The sequence below is a fragment of the Tetrao urogallus genome (assembly GCF_951394365.1).
Source record: "Tetrao urogallus genome assembly, chromosome: 21".
Classification (NCBI taxonomy): domain Eukaryota; kingdom Metazoa; phylum Chordata; class Aves; order Galliformes; family Phasianidae; genus Tetrao; species Tetrao urogallus.
This window is the reverse complement of record NC_136834.1, coordinates 2,639,163-2,659,070: the sequence shown is the minus strand read 5'-3', so window position 1 is coordinate 2,659,070 and position 19,908 is coordinate 2,639,163. Positions and strand designations below refer to the sequence as shown.

General features: G+C 47.0%; 1 protein-coding gene across 1 annotated transcript in view; it reads left to right on the top strand.

The window, feature by feature from the left end:
• Nucleotides 1-19,908, top strand: part of SPEN (spen family transcriptional repressor) — a gene marked incomplete at its 5' end in the record, with an annotated part of 55,984 nt that overhangs the window by 12,318 nt on the left and 23,758 nt on the right. The window contains 2 exons of the mRNA XM_079545366.1: nucleotides 2,583-2,903; nucleotides 6,197-6,673. Of these exons, the coding sequence (XP_079401492.1) occupies nucleotides 2,583-2,903; nucleotides 6,197-6,673 (798 nt within the window). The remainder of the gene's footprint in view (nucleotides 1-2,582; nucleotides 2,904-6,196; nucleotides 6,674-19,908) is intronic.

The window sequence follows — 19,908 nt, the reverse complement described above, 5'->3', positions numbered from 1 at the left end:
GCGGCTCTCTTCTCCCCCGGGGATGGGATGTGGAGCACTGCAGGTGCAGGGCACGGACCCCGCGGGGCTCCTTCGGCCTCTCTGCCTCTCGCTTTCCTCCCCTGCCGCCTCCCTGCGTCGCAGCAAAGGCGATTGTCACAGATTATCCCGGGGGCTCATCAAGGACACGGCGCAGGACGGCACAGATCCGTGCGTCCGGATTACGGCGCCGTCACCGGGCGAGGTGATTGAGGGCTGTGGCTGCAGCAGAATGCAGGATGAGGCCCCCCCACTCATGTTTTATTTAGAGAAAATACCATACATTATCCTTCGTTTTTCATCATCTGTTTTCTTTTTAATTTTTTTCCTTAAATAGCCGTCAGCCAGAGCGGCTTCCTCGCTATGCAACCTGAGCTCTGCCCGCCAGCGCTGCGCGTTCGCCGTTGCGTGCTGTTGGTGCGCAGGGAGCACATGATGCTCATCTCCTGCTTTTTTGTGCGTTCCCAGCAGCGTCGATTTGAGTAGCTAAACATTTGAACACATTTGTGGATCTTCTGCAGGAAAAGGAAATAGTGGAGGTCTGCGTGTGTGTGTATTACAATAACAGGAACGTGCTACGATTGTGGAATTGGGAAATAAAAGAACTACCAGGCTGGTGAGTGGGAACAGTCAGAGCTTCTTTCTGATGTAACTGGCAGGCAGCACTTCATATTAAGTAGGCTCTGGTGATTGCAGCCAGAAAGGTCAATTAGGATTTCAGGTTTTTTGAGGAATATGAAGACATTTACGGTTTTTTTTCTTGCTGAAGATTGCAGACAAAGTACTGCCTTGCGTTGCCAGAAACTGAATGTGTAAACAGCGAGCGCAGCACAGTGCGTGTTGGAACCAGTCAGCTCTGTAGCAGCGGCGATCAGGAGAGCAGCTCGACAGAAAGGAGAGTTACAGATCTCCAGCAGCTTTCTTCTGTCTGAAGGCGGCTGGCGCTGAAGGCTCTTTGGTGACACCAGATAACGTCCCCAGTTATTATTCAGATTTTTGTCGTGTTCCTTCGTGACAGTCAGTCTCATTTTTCAAACAGGCTCTTTCCTGTTTTCCTTCCCTCTTCTTCCGTCGCTGTTGTTTCTCCCTTTGCACATCCCACATCTAATTAGGCTCTTTTTTTTTCCCCTGTACAAATCTTATTACCCATGTCCTCTATTTTTATTTTTTTCTAAACCTCACCCAGCTCCTGAAGAGCTCAGACCTGGGGAAGTCTCCTTCCTGCATCACCATTATTTTCTCCTTGCTGCTCTTACGAGGATAAAACATAACCAGCGCTGCAGTTTGGTGTCTCAGGTTCGAAAACCCCCCTGGGAATGGAGCACCAAGTCCTGGGCAGTGTCCAGGCACAGATGCGTGCCATACGCGCCCCTGCCTTTTTATGGCTAACAAGGAGCTTTTTCATTCACTTGAAAGATGCTCTTGTTTGTGCACACATTCCTTAATGACCACTGTGCTGTATTTGGAGGGGGAGAAAATAGAGAAAAATAGAAGTGAAATCCGAAGCAGATGATCTGCAAAGCTCAGTGGGCCGGGTTGGAACGAGGAGCCGGCAGTCGGTGAGGCAGGTTTTGAGATGGTGTTTACCAATTAGTCATCCAGTAACAATGATGAAATCTTCAGGTGTACTGGAAGCCATGCGCAAACCAGATGTGGGCTCCTCACACACACAGTCGCATTGGCTTTTATTTGTGCATACACAGCTGAAAGCAGCTTTTCTTGTCTAAGATCAGCTTACATCTGTTCAGCATCCTGCTGCCTTTGGGAATAGAAGAATTTTGCAATAATTCTTTGTTCATTTTACTAATATTTCATGATTTTTTTTCCCCCTTCATTTATCCCCAGTTTGCCATACATTCCAAAATAAAGGTTTTGTTCCTTTTAGTCACGGATGAACACTGAAGTTAAAAGCCCTTACCTGCTCTGCTGACCCTGCTGGCTGCCTGGGAGCAATCTGAATGCTGTGTGCAGTTCTCAAAAATGTGTTTTTTGGGTTTTTTTTTCGTGGACTTGTTCTCATCCCTTCGTGTGGGGCAGGAGGCGTGCGTGTCCTGTGGGGTGTCTGGAATAAGTGGGCTGCAGATCGGCAGCAGGGATGAGAATGAAGACTTGCTTTAGTGCTGAATGGATTAAATATAGATCAGAGTAGTGGAATTGCTGTGTCAAGGTCATTTTTTTTCTTGAGGAGATTTCTGAGATGTCTTTATTTTTACTTGTTGTGACACAGTTTCGCTTTAATTATGTCTTGCTTGTCGGATTAAAAATTAGAAGGGCTGCTCTAATTGCAAATACCTTTCTATTTCTTTGGCTGCTGCTCCGTGATTGTAAAAACAGAGACCTTGTGTAAGGCCAAGTGAAGGAGGGGGGTTGGATTTATTCTGGAAAATGCATGTGCCTTAGTTTCCCTTTTTAAAACGCCTCCTCCAGCCTCTGATGTGTTTTGAGATGGGTTTCCCCGTGCAAACTGCTTGCAACCGATGCTGAGTTTTCACTCGGTAATGTTATTAAATGTGGTCTTTTTCTCCTTGCATTAATATTTTTGCTTTGCTTTGCTTTTCTTCCAGATATGGACGTGTCGAAAGCGTCAAAATACTCCCTAAGAGGGGGTCGGAAGGCGGAGTGGCAGCGTTTGTGGATTTTGTGGACATCAAAAGTGCGCAGAAGGCGCACAACTCTGTCAACAAAATGGGCGATAGAGACCTACGGACGGATTATAATGAACCAGGAACCATTCCCAGTGCTGCTCGGGGATTGGATGATACAGTTTCCATAGCATCTCGTAGTAGAGAGGTTTCTGGGTTCAGAGGAGGTGGGGGGGGGCCCACTTATGGCCCCCCACCATCGCTTCATGCACGGGAAGGACGTTATGAGCGGAGACTTGATGGGTAAGTTCCAAGGTTTCTCTAGGCAGGTATTTTGTATTTGATATGGTGAGAAACACAAACTCATATATAGGGCCCCCAGATGGATTTAAAATTTTGGGAATTATCTATGCTTCCTATTTTGGGTTGGAAACGGAAGTGATTTCTATCCCAGTGGCTGGTACCTGGTGGATCCATAAAGGATGTTTTCTGCAGCTGGTTGGATATCTACACTTGAAATAAGGTGGTTTTAAGATGGAAGATTTCCTTTGGCCAGCATCGATATTGGAGTTACTCTTTTCTAGAAGTAACGATTCCATTTCTTGGATAATATTAAGGCCTTATTCGGATGTATCCCTACTGCCAGATGGAGTTATCTTACTACAACATGTGGTGAAGTTCTGTATGGAGTATCTTCGGAATACTAGAACCTAAAATTCTGTGAAAGCTTGATGCCTAGTTCTCAGTTCTCACTATACGCAGTTTATGTGTTAATTGGATTGTCACCAAAAATTTCCTAGTAGAATTTAATGATGCAGTCCCTTGGATTCTACAAACAACACTTAGCCATGGAAATAACGCTTGGATGGAGAAGACCGAAGGCAGCTTGTGATGTTTCCATTTTGGATCTACATCATTTCCAAGCTATTGGGATTATTCTTTCTGATGGTATTGGCAAAAAAAGTGCTGATGGACATGACTAAATTTTGGAAATTATAGTTTTTTTTTTTTTAAATGCTGGGATGAGAACTACTGCCTTGAATTTACTGGATGGTATACAGTCAAGACGTCAGTAGCCATGGGGAGTGGATTACTGTCTAGTCTCTTAAAAGCTCTTTGTTGCTCCACATTAAGCGTACTTTAGCTTTAAGGACGTGGCGCTAACAATCAGTTTGTGGATACACCAACCAAAAACTGACGGGGCTGGATGGTTACAAGGCGGCTCGAGGATGCCTGCTGGCCAACAGCGATGAGTGCCCTCGTGCATTGGGTCAACTACCAGCTGCTTGATTCAGACGTAGGGCTGGAAATTAAAGTAATGGATCTATTAAGTGCCTTCTGTCTCAAGAAAGAAGTCTGGGGGTTTCAGAGTTACGGTTTCAGTCTGGGACTACTTGCTTCCAGTGGAATTTTTTTTTTTTTTGTCTTGTCAATAAGATTTTTTTTTTTCTTGTTGGTTCATCCAAAATATCATTTGACACCCTTGCCCATTAAGAAGGTGGATTACCCCTGTAAGAGGGGCCAAAATTGGGGAAGTTATGTTCACAATTCTCTCCCTAGATTTAATTGGGAATATAGGTCGTGTTTCCACACTTGAAAAAGGTTGGTATGTCCTGCCCTGTGTATATTAGCCCCTCTCCTAACCCAAGTCAAACCCTCTCTTTCCACTAACTCCAGTAGTACTTAGTACTAATAGATAAATCAAAAAAGCACTGTAGCCATTAGATTTTCAGCTCTGCTAGCTCCTCTGTCTGTCTTCTGTGTCCTTTTCATGGAAGGACTTTGTTCTTTTATCTCAGCTGTAGCAGTAACCCTTTAGAAAATACTGCTTTTTCTCTTACCTGATTAAATCAGCTTTCTCTGATTAACACTTTGTAGGATGCTAAATGCAATCATTTATGAAAATGTTGATCGTGGTCCTTCAAAAGGGGGGAAAAGAGAGACATGTTTCTGTGCTAGACCCTGAAATGTCTTTAGAAATGCTATTGTTGCCAGCGAGAGATAAGGCAGGAATGAATTTGAAGCACGTATGCACATCAATGAAATTTCCTACTGCAGCAGCCAGGGAGTTTTTTATATATAATTTTTGAGGGAAAAAAAATGCAGGCAAGACATGAGTTAGCTCTGAAAATAACTCTGAAAATGAGTTATAATTGAACAACAGAGAGTGAATATATTTAGAGGATGAAGGATCCTGTGATTCATTGCAGAAGGAATTAAACTTCCTGAGACGCTAATCAAAAAAGATTCAAATCTGATTTGGAGTTTATAAAAGATATCTGGAATGGTTCTGCCATTTTAAATGGGAAACAGAGCCATGATGCAGCAGGGGAGGAGGAAGGGCAGGGAAGAATTGGGTTATCAGGATTCCGGGGACTGAAGTGACTAATAATTGATTCTGAGAAGGCTGAGAAAAAGGTTGAAATGTCCTTCATAAGGTGGATAATTAAATTTTTAAATTAACTTTGGCTCTCCTGCCGTATTTAGAATTTTGCAAGTATTTTTTAGGCGTTGGACGCAATCGTTCTCGATCTGCCATGTTGCAGAGCTGATTGAGACACCCCGTGCTGCTGTTTGTCTGAATTAGACTGCTGTGCGGTGTATAACGGGCCTGCATCTGTTAGTTTTACTGTATCTTTGTTTGAGATCACACTAACATTCTTAGAGCAGCTTTCCTTAAGTGACCTACAAAGTATTTCAAATACTGAAACAAAATGGATCTTCAAACTGGCCTGCTTACACAGATACAAATTCTGTGATTGCAGTTACAACAGTCTCAACAAACACTTACAGAAAAATTAACTTCTGCTCTTTGTGTAGATTTTTAGTGTATTTTGAGGGCCTGCATCTTTTTAGGTGTTACGAATACTTACAATTTAAGTATTCTGATCAATTAGAGGCTCCAGCTTTAACAAGAACTGAGTGTAGCTCTCCAATTAAAAGAAAAAATCCTTCTAAAAGAATGAAATATTTTACAACAACAAGAAGAAAACCCCTAATTTTCTGGGCTATTGTGTGGGTAATACTACCCCTTTTGAAAGCAGCTTCTTACCTCTGGGTCATGCTTTGCACTGAGGCTTTCATGGCTACAGCCCAATTTGTGATGCCATTTGTGCAGAGGGATAATTACACGAGTTCCAGGCATTGCCAAATTCAAGAAAAATTTCTGAAGCTCTTAAAGCAAAAAAATAATAATAATAATTAAAAAAAAATTAATTGTTTAAAACCATGAAGTTTTTTTCAGTGTTTGCTGAATTTTAAAGAAAATGGAAAAAAAACAACAACCAACAATTTACATTAATATTCTGCACTATAAAGCTTTATTTTTTTCCTGTGCAGTCAAGATGCTGGTCATGAAAGCCCAATCTGTAATTAAAACAAAGTGATTGCTCAGCTTTATTGTATATGAATATAACTTTGGAGTTAAGTAAAACGTTTTAAGTTTGTCAGTGTTTGCTTGGTAGGTTATTGCTCTTTAGCAGAGAAGCAGTCGCAAAAATAAGTTCAGTGCTGAAGTGAATGTTTGCATGATTTGCTTTTAGTTGTGCTTGCCCCTTGCTGATGGATTAAATATTTTTCCCTCCTCCTAAATGCAGGGCTTCAGATAACAGGGAGCGTGCTTATGAACATAGTGCCTATGGACACCATGAACGGGGGACGGGAGGATTTGATCGGACAAGGCATTACGATCAGGATTACTATAGAGATCCTCGAGAGCGGACTTTACAACATGGGCTCTATTATACTTCTCGGAGTCGAAGTCCAAACCGTTTTGATGCTCACGACCCCCGTTACGAACCTAGGGCCCGGGAACAGTTTACATTGCCCAGTGTGGTACACAGGGATATCTACAGGGATGATATTACACGGGAGGTACGAGGCAGAAGGCCAGAACGGAATTACCAGCACAGCAGGAGCCGCTCGCCGCATTCGTCCCAGTCCCGGACCCAGTCCCCGCAGCGGCTGGCCAGCCAGGCCTCCAGGCCCACGCGCTCCCCCAGCGGCAGCGGCTCCAGGAGTCGGTCTTCCAGCAGTGACTCCATCAGCAGCAGCAGCAGTACCAGCAGTGACAGGTAGGCCTCTCGTGGCTGCGGTGGACGCGGTGTCACCCGATCCAATGCGCCGTAACTCAACCCAACGTGCCATCACCCAATCCAGTGTGCTGTAACTCATTGTGCCGTCACCCAACCCATTGTGCTATCACCCAGTCCAACATGCCATCACCCAGCTTGGTGTGCTGTCACCCCGTCCAGCATGCTATCACCCAGTCCAACATGCCATCACGCAGCTTGGTGTGCCATCACCCAGTCCAGCATGCTATCACTCAACTGTGTGCCACCATCCAACCCAATGCACTGTAACCCAACTCACTGTGCCACCATCCAACCCACCCTACCATAACCCAATCCAGTGTGCCATCACTCAACTCAGTGTGCTATCATCTAGTCCAACATGCCATCACCCAGCTTGGTGCGCCATCACCCAACCCAGTGCACCATAACCCAACTCATTGTGCCACCATCCAACCCAATCTACCGTAACCCAACCCAGCGTGCCATCTCCCAACCCAATGTGCCACTACCCAACCCAGTGTGCCAACTCTGTGTTCCTGGTGCCTCATCTTTGTGCTGCAGATTGATGGCAGTTTGTGAGTCATTGTGCAGGGTCGTGAGCCTCTGAACCAGAAGGTGTTTGGTGGCAGCTATTCATTGATGTAGAAGTAAGCTGACATGAAAGATAGAGAGGCTGAGTTGGTACAAAACAGAGTTGAGGTCTGTGCTGTTGATGGAGTTCACTGTTTGTCATGGTGGATATGTGCAGGATCCTTGAGGTGCTGGCTAGATGAAGCAGTATGCAGAGCCAAAGCCTTGCTGCAGACTGGGCTGCTCTCAACGTGATTGGAGAACGGGTTAATAATTCTTCTGTTTTAAATTAGGGCATAAGTTTATTTTAAGGTCCAGCTACTTTATACAGGGTGAATTTTATAGTATTTTTAGAAATGATGAGTATTATTGGCCTGCTTCCTCTTCGTTCCCTCTTACCGCTGACATTTAAAAGATGAATGTATTGCCTTTCCAATTTCTTCCTATGTTTCCTTGCAGCAAAAATTGTAGACTTGGAAGAATTTTTAAAATCCAGATGCATTTCCCTAGCGATAAGAGCGTGTCCTTGGTTCTGTAGTTCTGTAATTTCTGTGGCTTCATTAACCACATACAGGGGAAAAAGAAAAAAAAAAAAGAGTACGAGATTGGATTTCTTTAAGTGAGTGAAAAATTCATCTTAAAATGCCTCTCAGATATGTAACTTTTTGAGAGCAAATCCACCCTGAGTGTGGAAACGAAGAAGTTGCTGCTGTGCCTGTGGTTGTTCCGTGTTATTTGGTGAAGGCTTTCCGGAGTTGGAAACATTTCCTTTGCATCCCAGTTTTTTTTAAAAAAACCTGAAATATGTAATAAGTAAATACGTGTAGCAGTATAAATATTTAGTGTTTGGTTGTTACCTTGAATTGAATTTTACCAGTGGTAATTCTCTAATAGTTATTCTCATGAAGTCTTTCTTGCTTGGACCAGAAGCGTTAGATGGGCGGTGTGAGAAGAAGTGAGTTCTCTTGTATGCTGTTTTCTCCTCCTGGATGCAGAAATCCAGGTCCTTCAGACTTCAGAGGTCTCAACAAATGAGAGATGAACTGAAAAAGTCCTGGTTACAGTAAAGGTTTAAAAAAGAACAAAACACAAGCAGGAAAAATCCTCTCTTCTGGTGCTCCTTTGCTTGCAGTGAGGATAGAATGGAGTCCAATTGTAATTGGAACTTGTAATATTATACTTGTACTTGTAATATTTATAAAATGCTGCTGTTAGGATGTTGAGGCTGGGGGAAATACAGTGTGAGTTTTAGATCTTATCCCACCGGAACAAGGTTTGCAGATTTAATCAGGAGATAAGTGCTGTCTGCTCTTTGGGCATTTCATTTTCTTGACAGTCTGTAGTTCTGGCAATGGAAAATGAGGTGATGCTCTGGAAGGAAAGGGAAACAAACTGTTTTTTTGGTCTTTCTATAAATTCAAATTCAGTGGAACAAGTGATAGAATCTTGGAGGTAGTTTTCATGTTGAAGGATCAGAAAGGAGTTGTACGTGTCTGTAAGCATGAGGCTAGATAGATAAGCATTTAACCGTGCATTTACCTTGTAAAGCAAAGTCCCACCTGGCCTTGAAGTCATGAAGTGGGGCTTCCCTGTTCTCAGCACACACTGAGCTTGGCAGCGTAAATAATGAGTGCCTGGTGAGGTGGAAACGGTCCGTTCTGTCATGCTGAGAATATTCAGGTCCTCACTGTTTGGAATCACTGCGCACTGGGAGAAATGTCTTCACTGTGATGGAGCCACAGAACAGGTTCTGAGCAGGGCTGTTGGTTCCCCGTGCCAGAGAGGGAATGGAGAACGCCTTGAGTTGTGTGTTCAGCTTCCAGTTAGCTCTGAGCATGGCAGGCAGCAGGATGGGATGCGATTCGATTCTGCTCCGCTCCGTTCTGAAGCGGAGCCACTGTGATTGTTTGTGTTGGAGAGCACTTTGTCACCCTGTTTGCACACACAGGTGGGTCGCTCACCCACGCCCCAAAAGCACTGTGGTCAAACAGTGGGGCTGTGAGCAGTGCAGGTGTTAAACAGCATGGGAACTGTGTGTGCCAGCACCACTCCTTTGGGCTGGGAAGGAGGAGCAAAAGGGCAGCAAGGGAGAAGGCATGGCTGCGTTCCTTGTGGTGTGGTTTCCTGAGGGGTGTGTGGAGTAAATACAGTTTCCATGGCACGGAGATGGTTTTCCTGGGCCATAATGGGAGGGAAGATGCTCTGCAGATTGTTCAAAAAAAAAAAAAAAAAAGGAACAAAGCTTTTCTTTCGTCAAGGTTTAGATACTTGAAATGCGTGTAGGGGATTTGTAATGGGAACTGCAAAGGAGTCATTTAGAAGATAAGCAGCCGTGCGGGATTTCCAGCACGTGGACGTGTGCGATTGTGCCTTCAGGTTTGCACTCAGCAGCCCGAGGTTCCCTTTGGAAAGGAACATGCCTGTGCAGTTTTATTTGTAATGCTGTGAGGGCAGCTTGCAATCAGCTCAGCCTTTGCTTAATGATTGTGAGGTCAAGGATGTTGGCAGCAGAACTCCAGCCTTCGGGTACGCCTGACCCTCAGCCTGCTCCGAGCAGGAAGGCTTGGAGGTGTCTGCAAGGCCAGATTTTCCTTCCCTGCTTTTTGGGAGACCCCACATGGCACAGAAACCGTGCTGTTGTCATGGCAGCTCCATCCCTGTGAGTTCCACGCTGCAGTTCCTCGATCCCACGCACACTGCAGCAGCGCGGATTTCCTCTGCAGCCCAGGGAAGGGCTGGCTGCCTTGTGCTGGTGGATGGGGCCGTGCCTTAGCAAAACGGTCACTTCTCAGTGCGTTTTTAAGTCTTTGATTTCCTTCCAAGTGTTTTGCTTAATCATCTCGAGTAGGCTGAGGGAAGGAAAGAATTAGCTGAGGTCAGGGAAGTTGAAGCGGCCCGTCTTCCTTCTCAGCAGCGAGGCTAAGGCATGGAGAAAGCCGCCTCCTTTTGCTGCTGTGCTCTGGAGAATCAGAGGAAATCAAAAGCTAAAAAAAAGACAAAGCAGAAAACGCCAAGAGTGATGCCTGTGCAGAGCTGGGGGTCGGAGTTCTGCTGTCTTGGAGGGAAGTAGGCCTGGGATGTGAGGGGCAGTGGAAGGGATGAGAGGCACTGCAGCACCTGCTGTGTGCTTTGCCCTGGAGCCGTGGCGTGGCAGGCACCAAAAGGTAGGGGAGGGGATTCCCATCATAAAGACCTCTGGAATAATGAGCAGCTTAATAATTTCTAATGAATATTCACGTGGAGGAATGAATGGGAAGAAGGAAGGTTGTATTAAATGCTTCCTGAAGAAACGCTGGTCATTACGATGATCAAAGGAGAGCTCCAGCCAGCGTCTGTGTTCAGTCATACGTGTGGCCATTAAAGCACAGACACAGAGTCACTTCACATCTTAAAAGGCGAGTTTGCAAATACAGTGATGTATTTTTTTCCCCAAGGAGAGCGTTTTTGGCTGTGCCAGGGGCACAAGTGCAGGCACTGCGCTGCCTTCCTTAAAGAACTGAAGGGACGTGGCTCTGTTTGAGAGACCCAGGCATTAACCTTAAAAACAACCTAAGTTGTTTATGCCGTGTTCAAACTAAGGTGACCCAGGTGAGGATTAATGGCAAATAAACCTTACTGGAAAAAGATTGAATATCCTCCCTTAATCTTTAGCCACTGAATTAGCCATGTAACTGATGCACTTCGGCTTACCCTTAACTTCCACGCATCAGCCGTAGTCTGCCTGTGACTTCGCTGCTGCCGAAACCACTAATGATGGCATCAGGGTTTTAAGCACGAAAGCTTCTTAAGGAGCGATTAGATCTGCCTCTGAGATCCTTCCAGTCAGCCAGGAATGCAGTTTGCAGAAGAGAACACGGCGTGGTTACGAGTGGCAAATCACAGTGGGAGGGAGAAGGGAGGGCTGCGTGAAGGGGAAGCAGTTCGCGTGGGCCAGGATGTAGTCATAATTTCTGAAATGCCAAAGGCATGACTGCATGTTTTGTTTAAAGGGAAGCAGAAGGTGAGTTTGTAAAGGGAAGAGTAAGGAAACACACTGCATAGATAGCGTGTTAATAAAAAGCAGAACCTTATGTTACCATTTATTAAATGCTCAACTGCTAGGAGAACAAAACTAACCCTTCTAGTGTGTCTGGCATGGAGAAATCAGGCTTCTCCGAGCATCCTTCCTTCGTGTGAGGTTCTGGTGATAAAAGCAGGGAGACCTATTTTTTCTTTCCTGCTATGTGCTGGATTTAGAAACAAGCAGCCTGTCTGCCTGCGAGCACAAGTGCTCCTGGTTGCAGGAGTGAAATGTGGAGCCTTCCAAGTATCTCTCTGAAAAATGTCCTTAGCTCAGTGCACAGTTGCTTTTTGTAGCTCCTGGTGATTATTTTAGCTAGAAGATGCTTAAAAATGGAGGATTGCAGTGAGAGCACCTTCTGGAGGATCCTGTCTGCAAGAGGGAAGTTGTTTTCAGGTCTGTCTTGTTTCTTCCCCAGCTGCTTTGTATTTTCCCAGTGCCCAGAAACCTTCACTGTTTTTATACCTGGGCAAAATTAATAAAAAGTCATGGAACACTTCAGGAGTCAGTAGTTGAGGCACAAACCCACCCCATCCAGAGGACGTTCACATGATTTATCATCACACTTCCATTTGAGAGTACAAAAGTCAGAGGCGTTGCTGGCCCACCCTGCGATAACGTGTGAAAGAGCAGCTTTGTTCTCTGCCTGTCGATTCCCAGCCCCAGCAGCCCTGTATCACCTGGCCATGGGGAGCTGCAGAGTGCCCTGCTTGTTGTGGCTGCTCCAGCTCTGACCTCCTTGTATCATCTGACACCTGGTTTGGTAAGAGTGCTGCAAGACCTCAAACCCTTAAATTATGGCAGGCTCACCCAGCTGCTTGGAAGTTAGCCCCTCCCTGACATGTTTGTTTACCGCCTGGCGTGTCCTGTTGTCTGGATTGTGAAGGATGAATAGGCAAAGAAAGGAAGCTGTCAGGTTTGTACCTCTTTTCTGTCCCCCCCTCACTTTCCCGAGGCGTGCGGGGCGGCGTTCAGCCCGGCTGGAGAGCAGGAGATGCCCTGCACTGCTGGGCTCTGGCGTGCTGCTGTGTTTGTTCTGAGGAGGGAGGTGAGGAGCGGCTCGTTTCGTGGTCACAGGAACACAGATGCTATCTCACGCCGATCTCAGATGTCGTTTTTGTTGAGTTTGCTTTTTAGTATTAATATTTCCCTTGACTTTTTCAAACCACGTGCAAAGGAAAGGAAGAAGTTTAATGAACGTTGTGTGGCTTGCTGTGGATGGGAGTTAACTCCTGCTGCCCAGTGAGCAGTGGGGCAGCCAGCCTGCGTGGGAATTCCTTGGACTGAGGGTGTTCACGTGGGTGATGTTTTTCATTTGCATTTTTCTGCACTTTTGCATTTTTCCCACAAGTATCAAAGTCCTCACCCTCCCTCACTTCACGGCCTCGTTGGGGGGATGGCACTGCTGGGCTTTTTGGGGAAGGGGAGCGGGATTGCTTCTTAATAGATGGTCGCAGAGCAGTGCTGTGTGTGTCCCTGGGCTCCCAGCCACACCGATGTTTAATCACTGCATCACAGCAAATACTGCTGACAGCGTTTGCAGTAGGGGACTGTCAGATGTTGTCTCAGAGAGGAACTCAGGGGCTGCTCCATCATGTGACGCTGCCTTTGGTTTGTGGATGTTGAAGTCTGGCAGAACTCTGTGTGGTTGCTTAACAGATAGGCACGTTTTTTCCTATGATATGATACTACACTGTAGCACTTCACCTGTTCCAGAACCTGTTTTATTTTAACTTTTGTGGCTTAAGTGTTTTCTATTCATGAGAAATTTCACTGAAAGTTCTACTTTTAGTTTTATTTTTATTTGCACGTGGGCAGCAAGTGAAGTCATTTCCAATTATAGTCCTAGCCAAGAGATCCATCTGTTCTTTGCATTTTCAAACGACAAATTAATCCTCAGCACACAACTCATCACACGTCTTCCCTTTTCTGTCATGCACCTCCTGCAATCACAGGAGCAACATGGTTTTCCCAGGCCTTCCTTTTGCAGTAGCCCTGTGCAGGAGGACAGCACTCACCCTCTGCTCCAGCTGCTGTGGTTGGTGTAAAATAAAGAAGCTTGGGAGACCAGTCAGCCTTTGATGTAGTTGGCATTTCTTTAACAAGCTGGATGAGGTGTCGGGCAATAGAACTTGTTTCCAAACCACCCTTAGTACACATCCTTATTTCTGATTGAGCAATAACATTGCTTTGTCCATTCTCACCCCTGGGACAATGGTGGCCATTTTTAGAAGGACCAAACTTGCACAGCTTTACCCGTCAGAAATGGAATTTCTATATTAAGCTCTGCACGCTCCCAGTTTTACTGAAGCAGCAGTGTTTATCAGCTGTGTGTCTTGGCTCAGCTTTCGCTGCAGCTCCCATGACAGAACAATTCTGTTTGTTGATAAGAGAGGGTGCACGACTCCCAGACAGCCCCAAATCCCAGCAGATGAATGAGGACCATGGTCGTGCTTGGAATGGCACTTTGATGCCCTGCTTGTACTCAGGGTAGGTTTCTCTCAAAGTCCTTGGTAGGAGCCTTCACAAAAGCATTGCAGCCGCGGCTCAGGAAACCACCTTCCGTGTCTCTTTCTCAGTGTGTTGGAAAGCTCTGGCCTGCCTTGAGCCTCAGCCTGCTGCCTGGGCAATCCCTGCACAACCTTAGGCAAAGCCCTCCGCTTCCCTTGTTTTTCCACCTGCAGTGCAGGGCTGTGAGGCTGTACCTAGCTCATTTCATTCTCTCCCAGGTGGGGTTACAACATATTCATTTAGATCGTCTGTAGATAGCTGGCAAAAGTTGTTTACTTTAACAGCCTGACGGTAATTCTGGCCAGAAGGTTGAGAAGAGATTTTTCCTGCAGACTGTGCAAGCTGCAGCAGCGAGCCCTGCCCCGCTGACGTCTGTAAAAGCAGCTGTGATCACAGGCAGCACGCAGCAGCACGGGGACGTTCCCAGATCTGGAAGGGAAAGCTGCTCTGGTTCACACTGGTGGAAGCCGAATCGTGGGAACGTGACGGCACGGAGCTGTTCTGCACTTCACCCTTGAGGCCTCTCTGGCTTCAGCCTCCCCAGCTCAGGGCTTGCAGTGTTTCGCCTTTCCTCTGCCTCTCAGGACTCTTGTTTTGGCACCGGCGCGGTGCGTTGTCCCCAGGGGACCTGTGTGCAGCAGGTGGGTGGGCAGCACCTCCAGGTGGCCCCGTCCCAGCACAGGGCTGCACCTCCTGGCCGCGGCGAGCTGCTGCTGGGCCCGTAACCAGTGTGTGTTTTCCAGGTTAGCTGTTTGCTTCTTGCTCGGACAAAGTTCACCCCGACAGCCGAGCCTGAGGACAGAGGGATGAGGTCAGGGAGTGGTGCTGGCGCTGCGCTGGGCACCGTTCTCAGCCAGACGTGGATTAATGCAGAGTAAATATGGCCCGTCCTGGAAATGGTGTTGTAACCTTAATGACCAGACACTTGATTTGGGTTAAAAACACAGGAACCGTACCTTAAAAAAGTACCGGTCCAAGGCTGAAAAAGCCCTTCCAACAGCCTGTGTGAGTTGGCTGGCTAACACATCCAGGGTTGTCGTGGCTCTGCTACTTTCCCATGGCCTTTAAACATCATTTTACTTCTTTCAGTGTAGGATTCCAGCCCAGCAGGAGATTGCTTAAGTCTCCTTTCTGGGCGTGGTAAGGCAGAAAAAGTTGATTAAAAGAGGTCGTCCTGATTTCATTTGTCTGCAGTTCGTAATGACCTTTCTTGGAGCAGTAAATACTTCTATATCTGCTGAGCTCTGATTTTTCACAACTGTTTTCTGCTTACATGTAGCAGGTCTTTTTTTTTTCCTCTCTCTCTGGGTACATTGTTTTCTCATGGCGGTGTGTTGTTAAATACTTCTGAGGGTGACATGCACAGACCAAAGTTCCCTGGGTGGCAAGTTTTCAGCGGCTTGACACGATGCCAGGAGTGTGGTGCAATGACTGCCTCCCAGCACAGGCTGGAGGCACCATGAGGCAGGCTGCAGGCACACAGTAATGACACAGAGGCACTGCTTGGTGTAGCTCTGCCCTGGCTTTCTCCACCCTCACATGCCAGGCAGCTCATGTGTTGATATTAAAATGGAAAAGGTTGTTATGAAATGGAAAAGGAGGGTTTGGGCTCGCTGTGGTATGTGTGTGTGGGCTGAGCCCGCCCAGCTGCAGGCCTGCAGTCTGCAGAGCACGGTAATGGCTTGTTAACTCAATGCAAACAAACTGGGGATGTCTGACTCGCTTCTCTGATGCCTTTTACTCAGGCTCAGTAACTCCCTGTAGCAGGGGAAAACCCCACGCCTCTGTTCATTTCCACAAAGCTGAGAAATGGTTTTGCTGTGCATGCATGCTGACACGGCCTCGTGTCACACGGGATGCACCCTGTGCACCAAACAACCTGCAGGGCTGCGGGTCAGAGCTTGAAGAATGTGCACCAGCTGTGAGGAAGGGATGCTCAGAGCTCTGGGTTCCCGTGGAGGCCCATAAATGCAGCAGGACAGCCGTGTGGATCCTCTAAGTGGTGCCTGAGCTTTGCTATGGGGCAGGCTCTGATGGGTGCTCCGTTCCCTGGGAGGATGCTCAAAGAGTGCAGATCTGCCTTGGCTTGCTTTCAGAGGGTTGGTTGTTGGTGACCTTGCTCCCAGTTTGCTGCTGGAGCCCCATGTGCTGAGAATGTTCCATTAAAAAAGATTTTCACGTGGAATTTAGCTTTAGCAAAAGTGTTCTGAGCACTCTGACACAAAAGAAGACAAAGTCTGAATAATTCTGAGTAATCTGCCTGTTCCAACTTATTTACAAAGGCAAGGGACTTTGAGGTTTGTGGGAGGCCATTAGTTGCTGTTGATAACGTGTGTCCTTTGGGGTGGTTTGGGACTTCAGCACGTGTTGAGGATGAAAGGAGTCCTGGTGAAACACATTTTTAGTTTGGTGCAGTGCTTTAAGGCAGAAATAGCAGCTTAAAATAAACCTATCTCAGAAAATAAGGCATTTCCAAGGGCAAGCTCCTTTGCTGCGTAGTCCGAATGTGACACGTTGCCTCATGGTGACCATGGTGACCGTGATAGCTTTTGCAGAAGTGCTGGCCACCAATAACCAGGTCTCCAGAGCTGCTTTTCCAAACGATGATTCTTGCACTCAGGGTCTGTTGGCCGTTCCTCTGCTGCTGTTTTCCCAGAGCTGACATCGTTACGCCCAAGAAATCTCATCTTGTGTCTGGAGCCCATAGACAATAAAAAAACACCACGAGGATTTGTGTCTTCCGGATCAGCACGCGGCGCTTTGCAGGCCTTGCTCTCTGCTTGCAGATCATCTCCTGTGGCAGAGGTGGGATCTGAAGAGGGAGGGACGAGAAGAAAGAGTTCCTGCTATTTCCATTCAGAGATTGCTCCGTGTTAAATGTGAATTTCCTGGGCTGTGCTGCTGCCGTGGGCTGTGAGCAGCCTGCTGGTGGGGCCGGGCTCCCTGTCCTGAGCAGATCATTGCTGCTGGGAGGTGATTTTGGCAGGGTGTTGAATGGTGGCTGACCCAGGCAGGTCCTGGTTCTGCCTCATCCTGGCAGAAACAGAAAAGTGGCTTTGAATAGTTCTCTAAAAGAGCTCTGGATTGTTTTCCAGTTCCGCTTACACCTTTTTTTGAAGGAAACTGTTACAAAAAAACACCTAATTTGTACCTTTTCCCGCTGAAATTTTGTGTACGTTTCCCCCTCAAACAATTTTAGGCATCTTGCCTTCTAACTCCCCTGGCCACGAGGGCTGGCTTTGTTGCCTTTTGTCCCCAAAGCCGACGTTCAGCTGCCTGCTGCACACATGAACGCTTCTGCTTTATTTTGCACCCAGGCCTCCCTGCTTCCTGCTCGCTGCACTACAGCTGACTCACACGTCTCAAATCAGTGCTCAGAAATGACAGCCGTCCCACATTTTAGAACTGCAGGAGGGTAAATCGGGCTGTGGGATCCCTTGATTCAGCTCAGCAGCAGGGATCCTTTCACATGGGCTGCCTCGGAGCCCGCTTTTATCTCCGCTGTGCTGGGAACAAAGAGAGCGGCTGCCTTTGTGTGCTTCGCTTGGGAGCTTTCATTTATCATACATAGATAGCACATAACTTCATCATTCTTTACAACTGCAAAACGCAATTAGTTGAAAACGAGGTGTATTTCAGTGGGAGGGAGAGGTGTGCTGCGTGTGCCAGGATCTAGAGCGTCATCTTTGCAGTTACAGATGAGAAAAGCAACATCTGTGTGCTGAGAACCAGGCGTGCTCAGGCTCACTTTCGTGGTCTGAACCCAGAGCTCCGTTCTGTGCATGGTGGGGACTGTGCCCGCATGGACACAGGCAGAGCACTGGGTTGCTGTTAGGTTTATCGTGATTATTAGAAAATAGATGCAGAGATAAATACTGTGAGTAAGAGCACAGGCATCCTGAGTGCTTGTAAAACCCTGCAGACAATTGGATTAATGTTTTAAAAGGGCTCATAAATTATGCTAGTAGCAGAGACCGTGTGGGAGAGGAAGGCTCCAGGTCTGCCTCCTTAAAGAGCCATCTCCTTACAGCCCCCATTTCCATCCGGTTTTGCTAACAGCAAAATCAAAGCCCTGTTTTGTGTGAGGCCAGGATAAAAGCTGCAGCAGAACTCGGTGCAAAGCTCTGTGCAGATCTGAGCTCGATGAGCAAGCGTCTGAAAGCTGCCTCTCCCCAAATGAGCATACGTCACAAGCAAACCTCCTAAAAGGCAAATGAAGCTGTAAGCCTGAGATGTTTAAAAAAGCAAATTCCCAGCGCAGGCTGCCTCTATGTGAGACGTGTGTGTTGTGACAGCTCAGGAGATTAGTTGTGCTGGCATTCTGCTCGGCTGAGTTTACATGGACGTTGAGGAGCAGGTTTCCCTGTGCTGGGAGGAGGCTGCGTGCCAGGCAGGGAACAGCCGAGGGCAGGCACTAAGCTGTTCTTCGGGACGATCCCGGCTAAGGGTGGTTATTTTCCAAATACAAGGCAAAAAGCAGCCATATTAGCAGTATTCTGGGACCGTATCTGCATGCAGCATCCATGTTTTAGCTTTGTGTGAAAGCGTTCTGTTGTTCCGGCTGAGACTTCCTATAGCTCACTGTCACATGCTTGTTTTGATTCTGCTGCGGCTGTAACTTCATGACACAGCAGCTGTAATTAACTCTTCCATCAATCTCCCATTCACGCAGCAGAAAACCTTTGGCTTAAGCTCTTGAATGATTAGATCCATGTTTCTTCAGTTGGAAAAGGGACGAGCTTCTACTGAAAGAAAAGGGAATTGTTCCTGCTGCCGTTTTTTTTCCTCCCTGAAAACTGAATAGAGAAAGCATGATTTTTTCCTGGAACGCCTCAAAGCCTCCATTTGCTTTGGGACACAGATCCCCAAAGCTCCATGCACGCAGTAGGAGTTAGCAGTGCGCTCCCCCTTGCCCAGAGCCCCTTGCTAAAAACCAGAGCTGTGCTGTGTGATTCATCCCATTCAGCGCAGTGTTTGGGGCTGTGCTCTGCTGCTCCGCTGTCTCACCGCATTACCCGCGGAGGATTGCTGCCATTCTAGCAGCTTGTTCAGCTAAAAATATCCCGTTCCCATTTTAAAGCACCGCTCAGATCGAAATCCAGCTCTACCACTTACTTCACAGATACAATCTCTCAGCAAAGACGGATATCTGAAATGTTTGGCTGGTACCGAGCAAAGACGTGCAAAGGGGCAGAGTCTTGCTGCAGCCCTGATGTCTATTTTCACTTCCCTGGGGTATGGCACAGCATGTGGGGCTGCTCTCAGTTTGGAAATTATTTTCAGACTCTCCCCCTTCATCCTCTGGTGGTGGTTGTGTTTTCAAAACGTCCCTGCTGCCCATTTTGCTCCGTGCAGACAGAGAAACAAAGTGCACAGCCACAGAAGTGCAGAGCGTGGTGGGAGAGATCTCTGCGTCAGATGGTTAACATGGTCAGGAACACAAAACCGTTTCCCTGGGAAAAGAGGAAGAGAAAATGCACTGGCACAGGCTGCCCAAGGAGGCTGTGGATGCCCCATCCCTGCAGGCATTTGAGGCCAGGCTGGATGTGGCTCTGGGCAGCCTGGGCTGCTGGTTGGTGACCTGCACACAGCAGGGGTTGGAACTGGATGAGCGCTGTGCTCCTTTTCAACCCAGGCCATGCTGTGATTACAACATGAAGTCAGCTGGTTTAATGTGAAGAGGGAATGCAGGAAACCTGTGAAATAATGTCAGATACAAAAAAGATGAGCTTGTTTCTCATTTCTAACACGATACAGCGAGAAATGTGAAAAGCGGTGAACTTCAAAGCGTGGCTGTTATTTCTGTACGTGGCAGATCCTCCTCCCAGCGCTCACTGAATTGAAATTCCAGCGGAATTTTTTAGAAAGTCGCTTGTGTAACAGAGCCTCTCCAGGGTGATGTCAGACACAATTATTTTTAGCAGTGTTAGAAGCCCTTGTGCCTCCGGGAAGAAACCAGCCACTGAAGAAGCTGACGTGTCCCCACTGGGCAGGCCGCAGTCACATTATTCTCTACATTTCGTATTCTCTGCAAAGGTGATACCTGTGGGTCCTTTGCAGCTCAGGATGGCCTGTGGTTCTGGGATCCATCCCT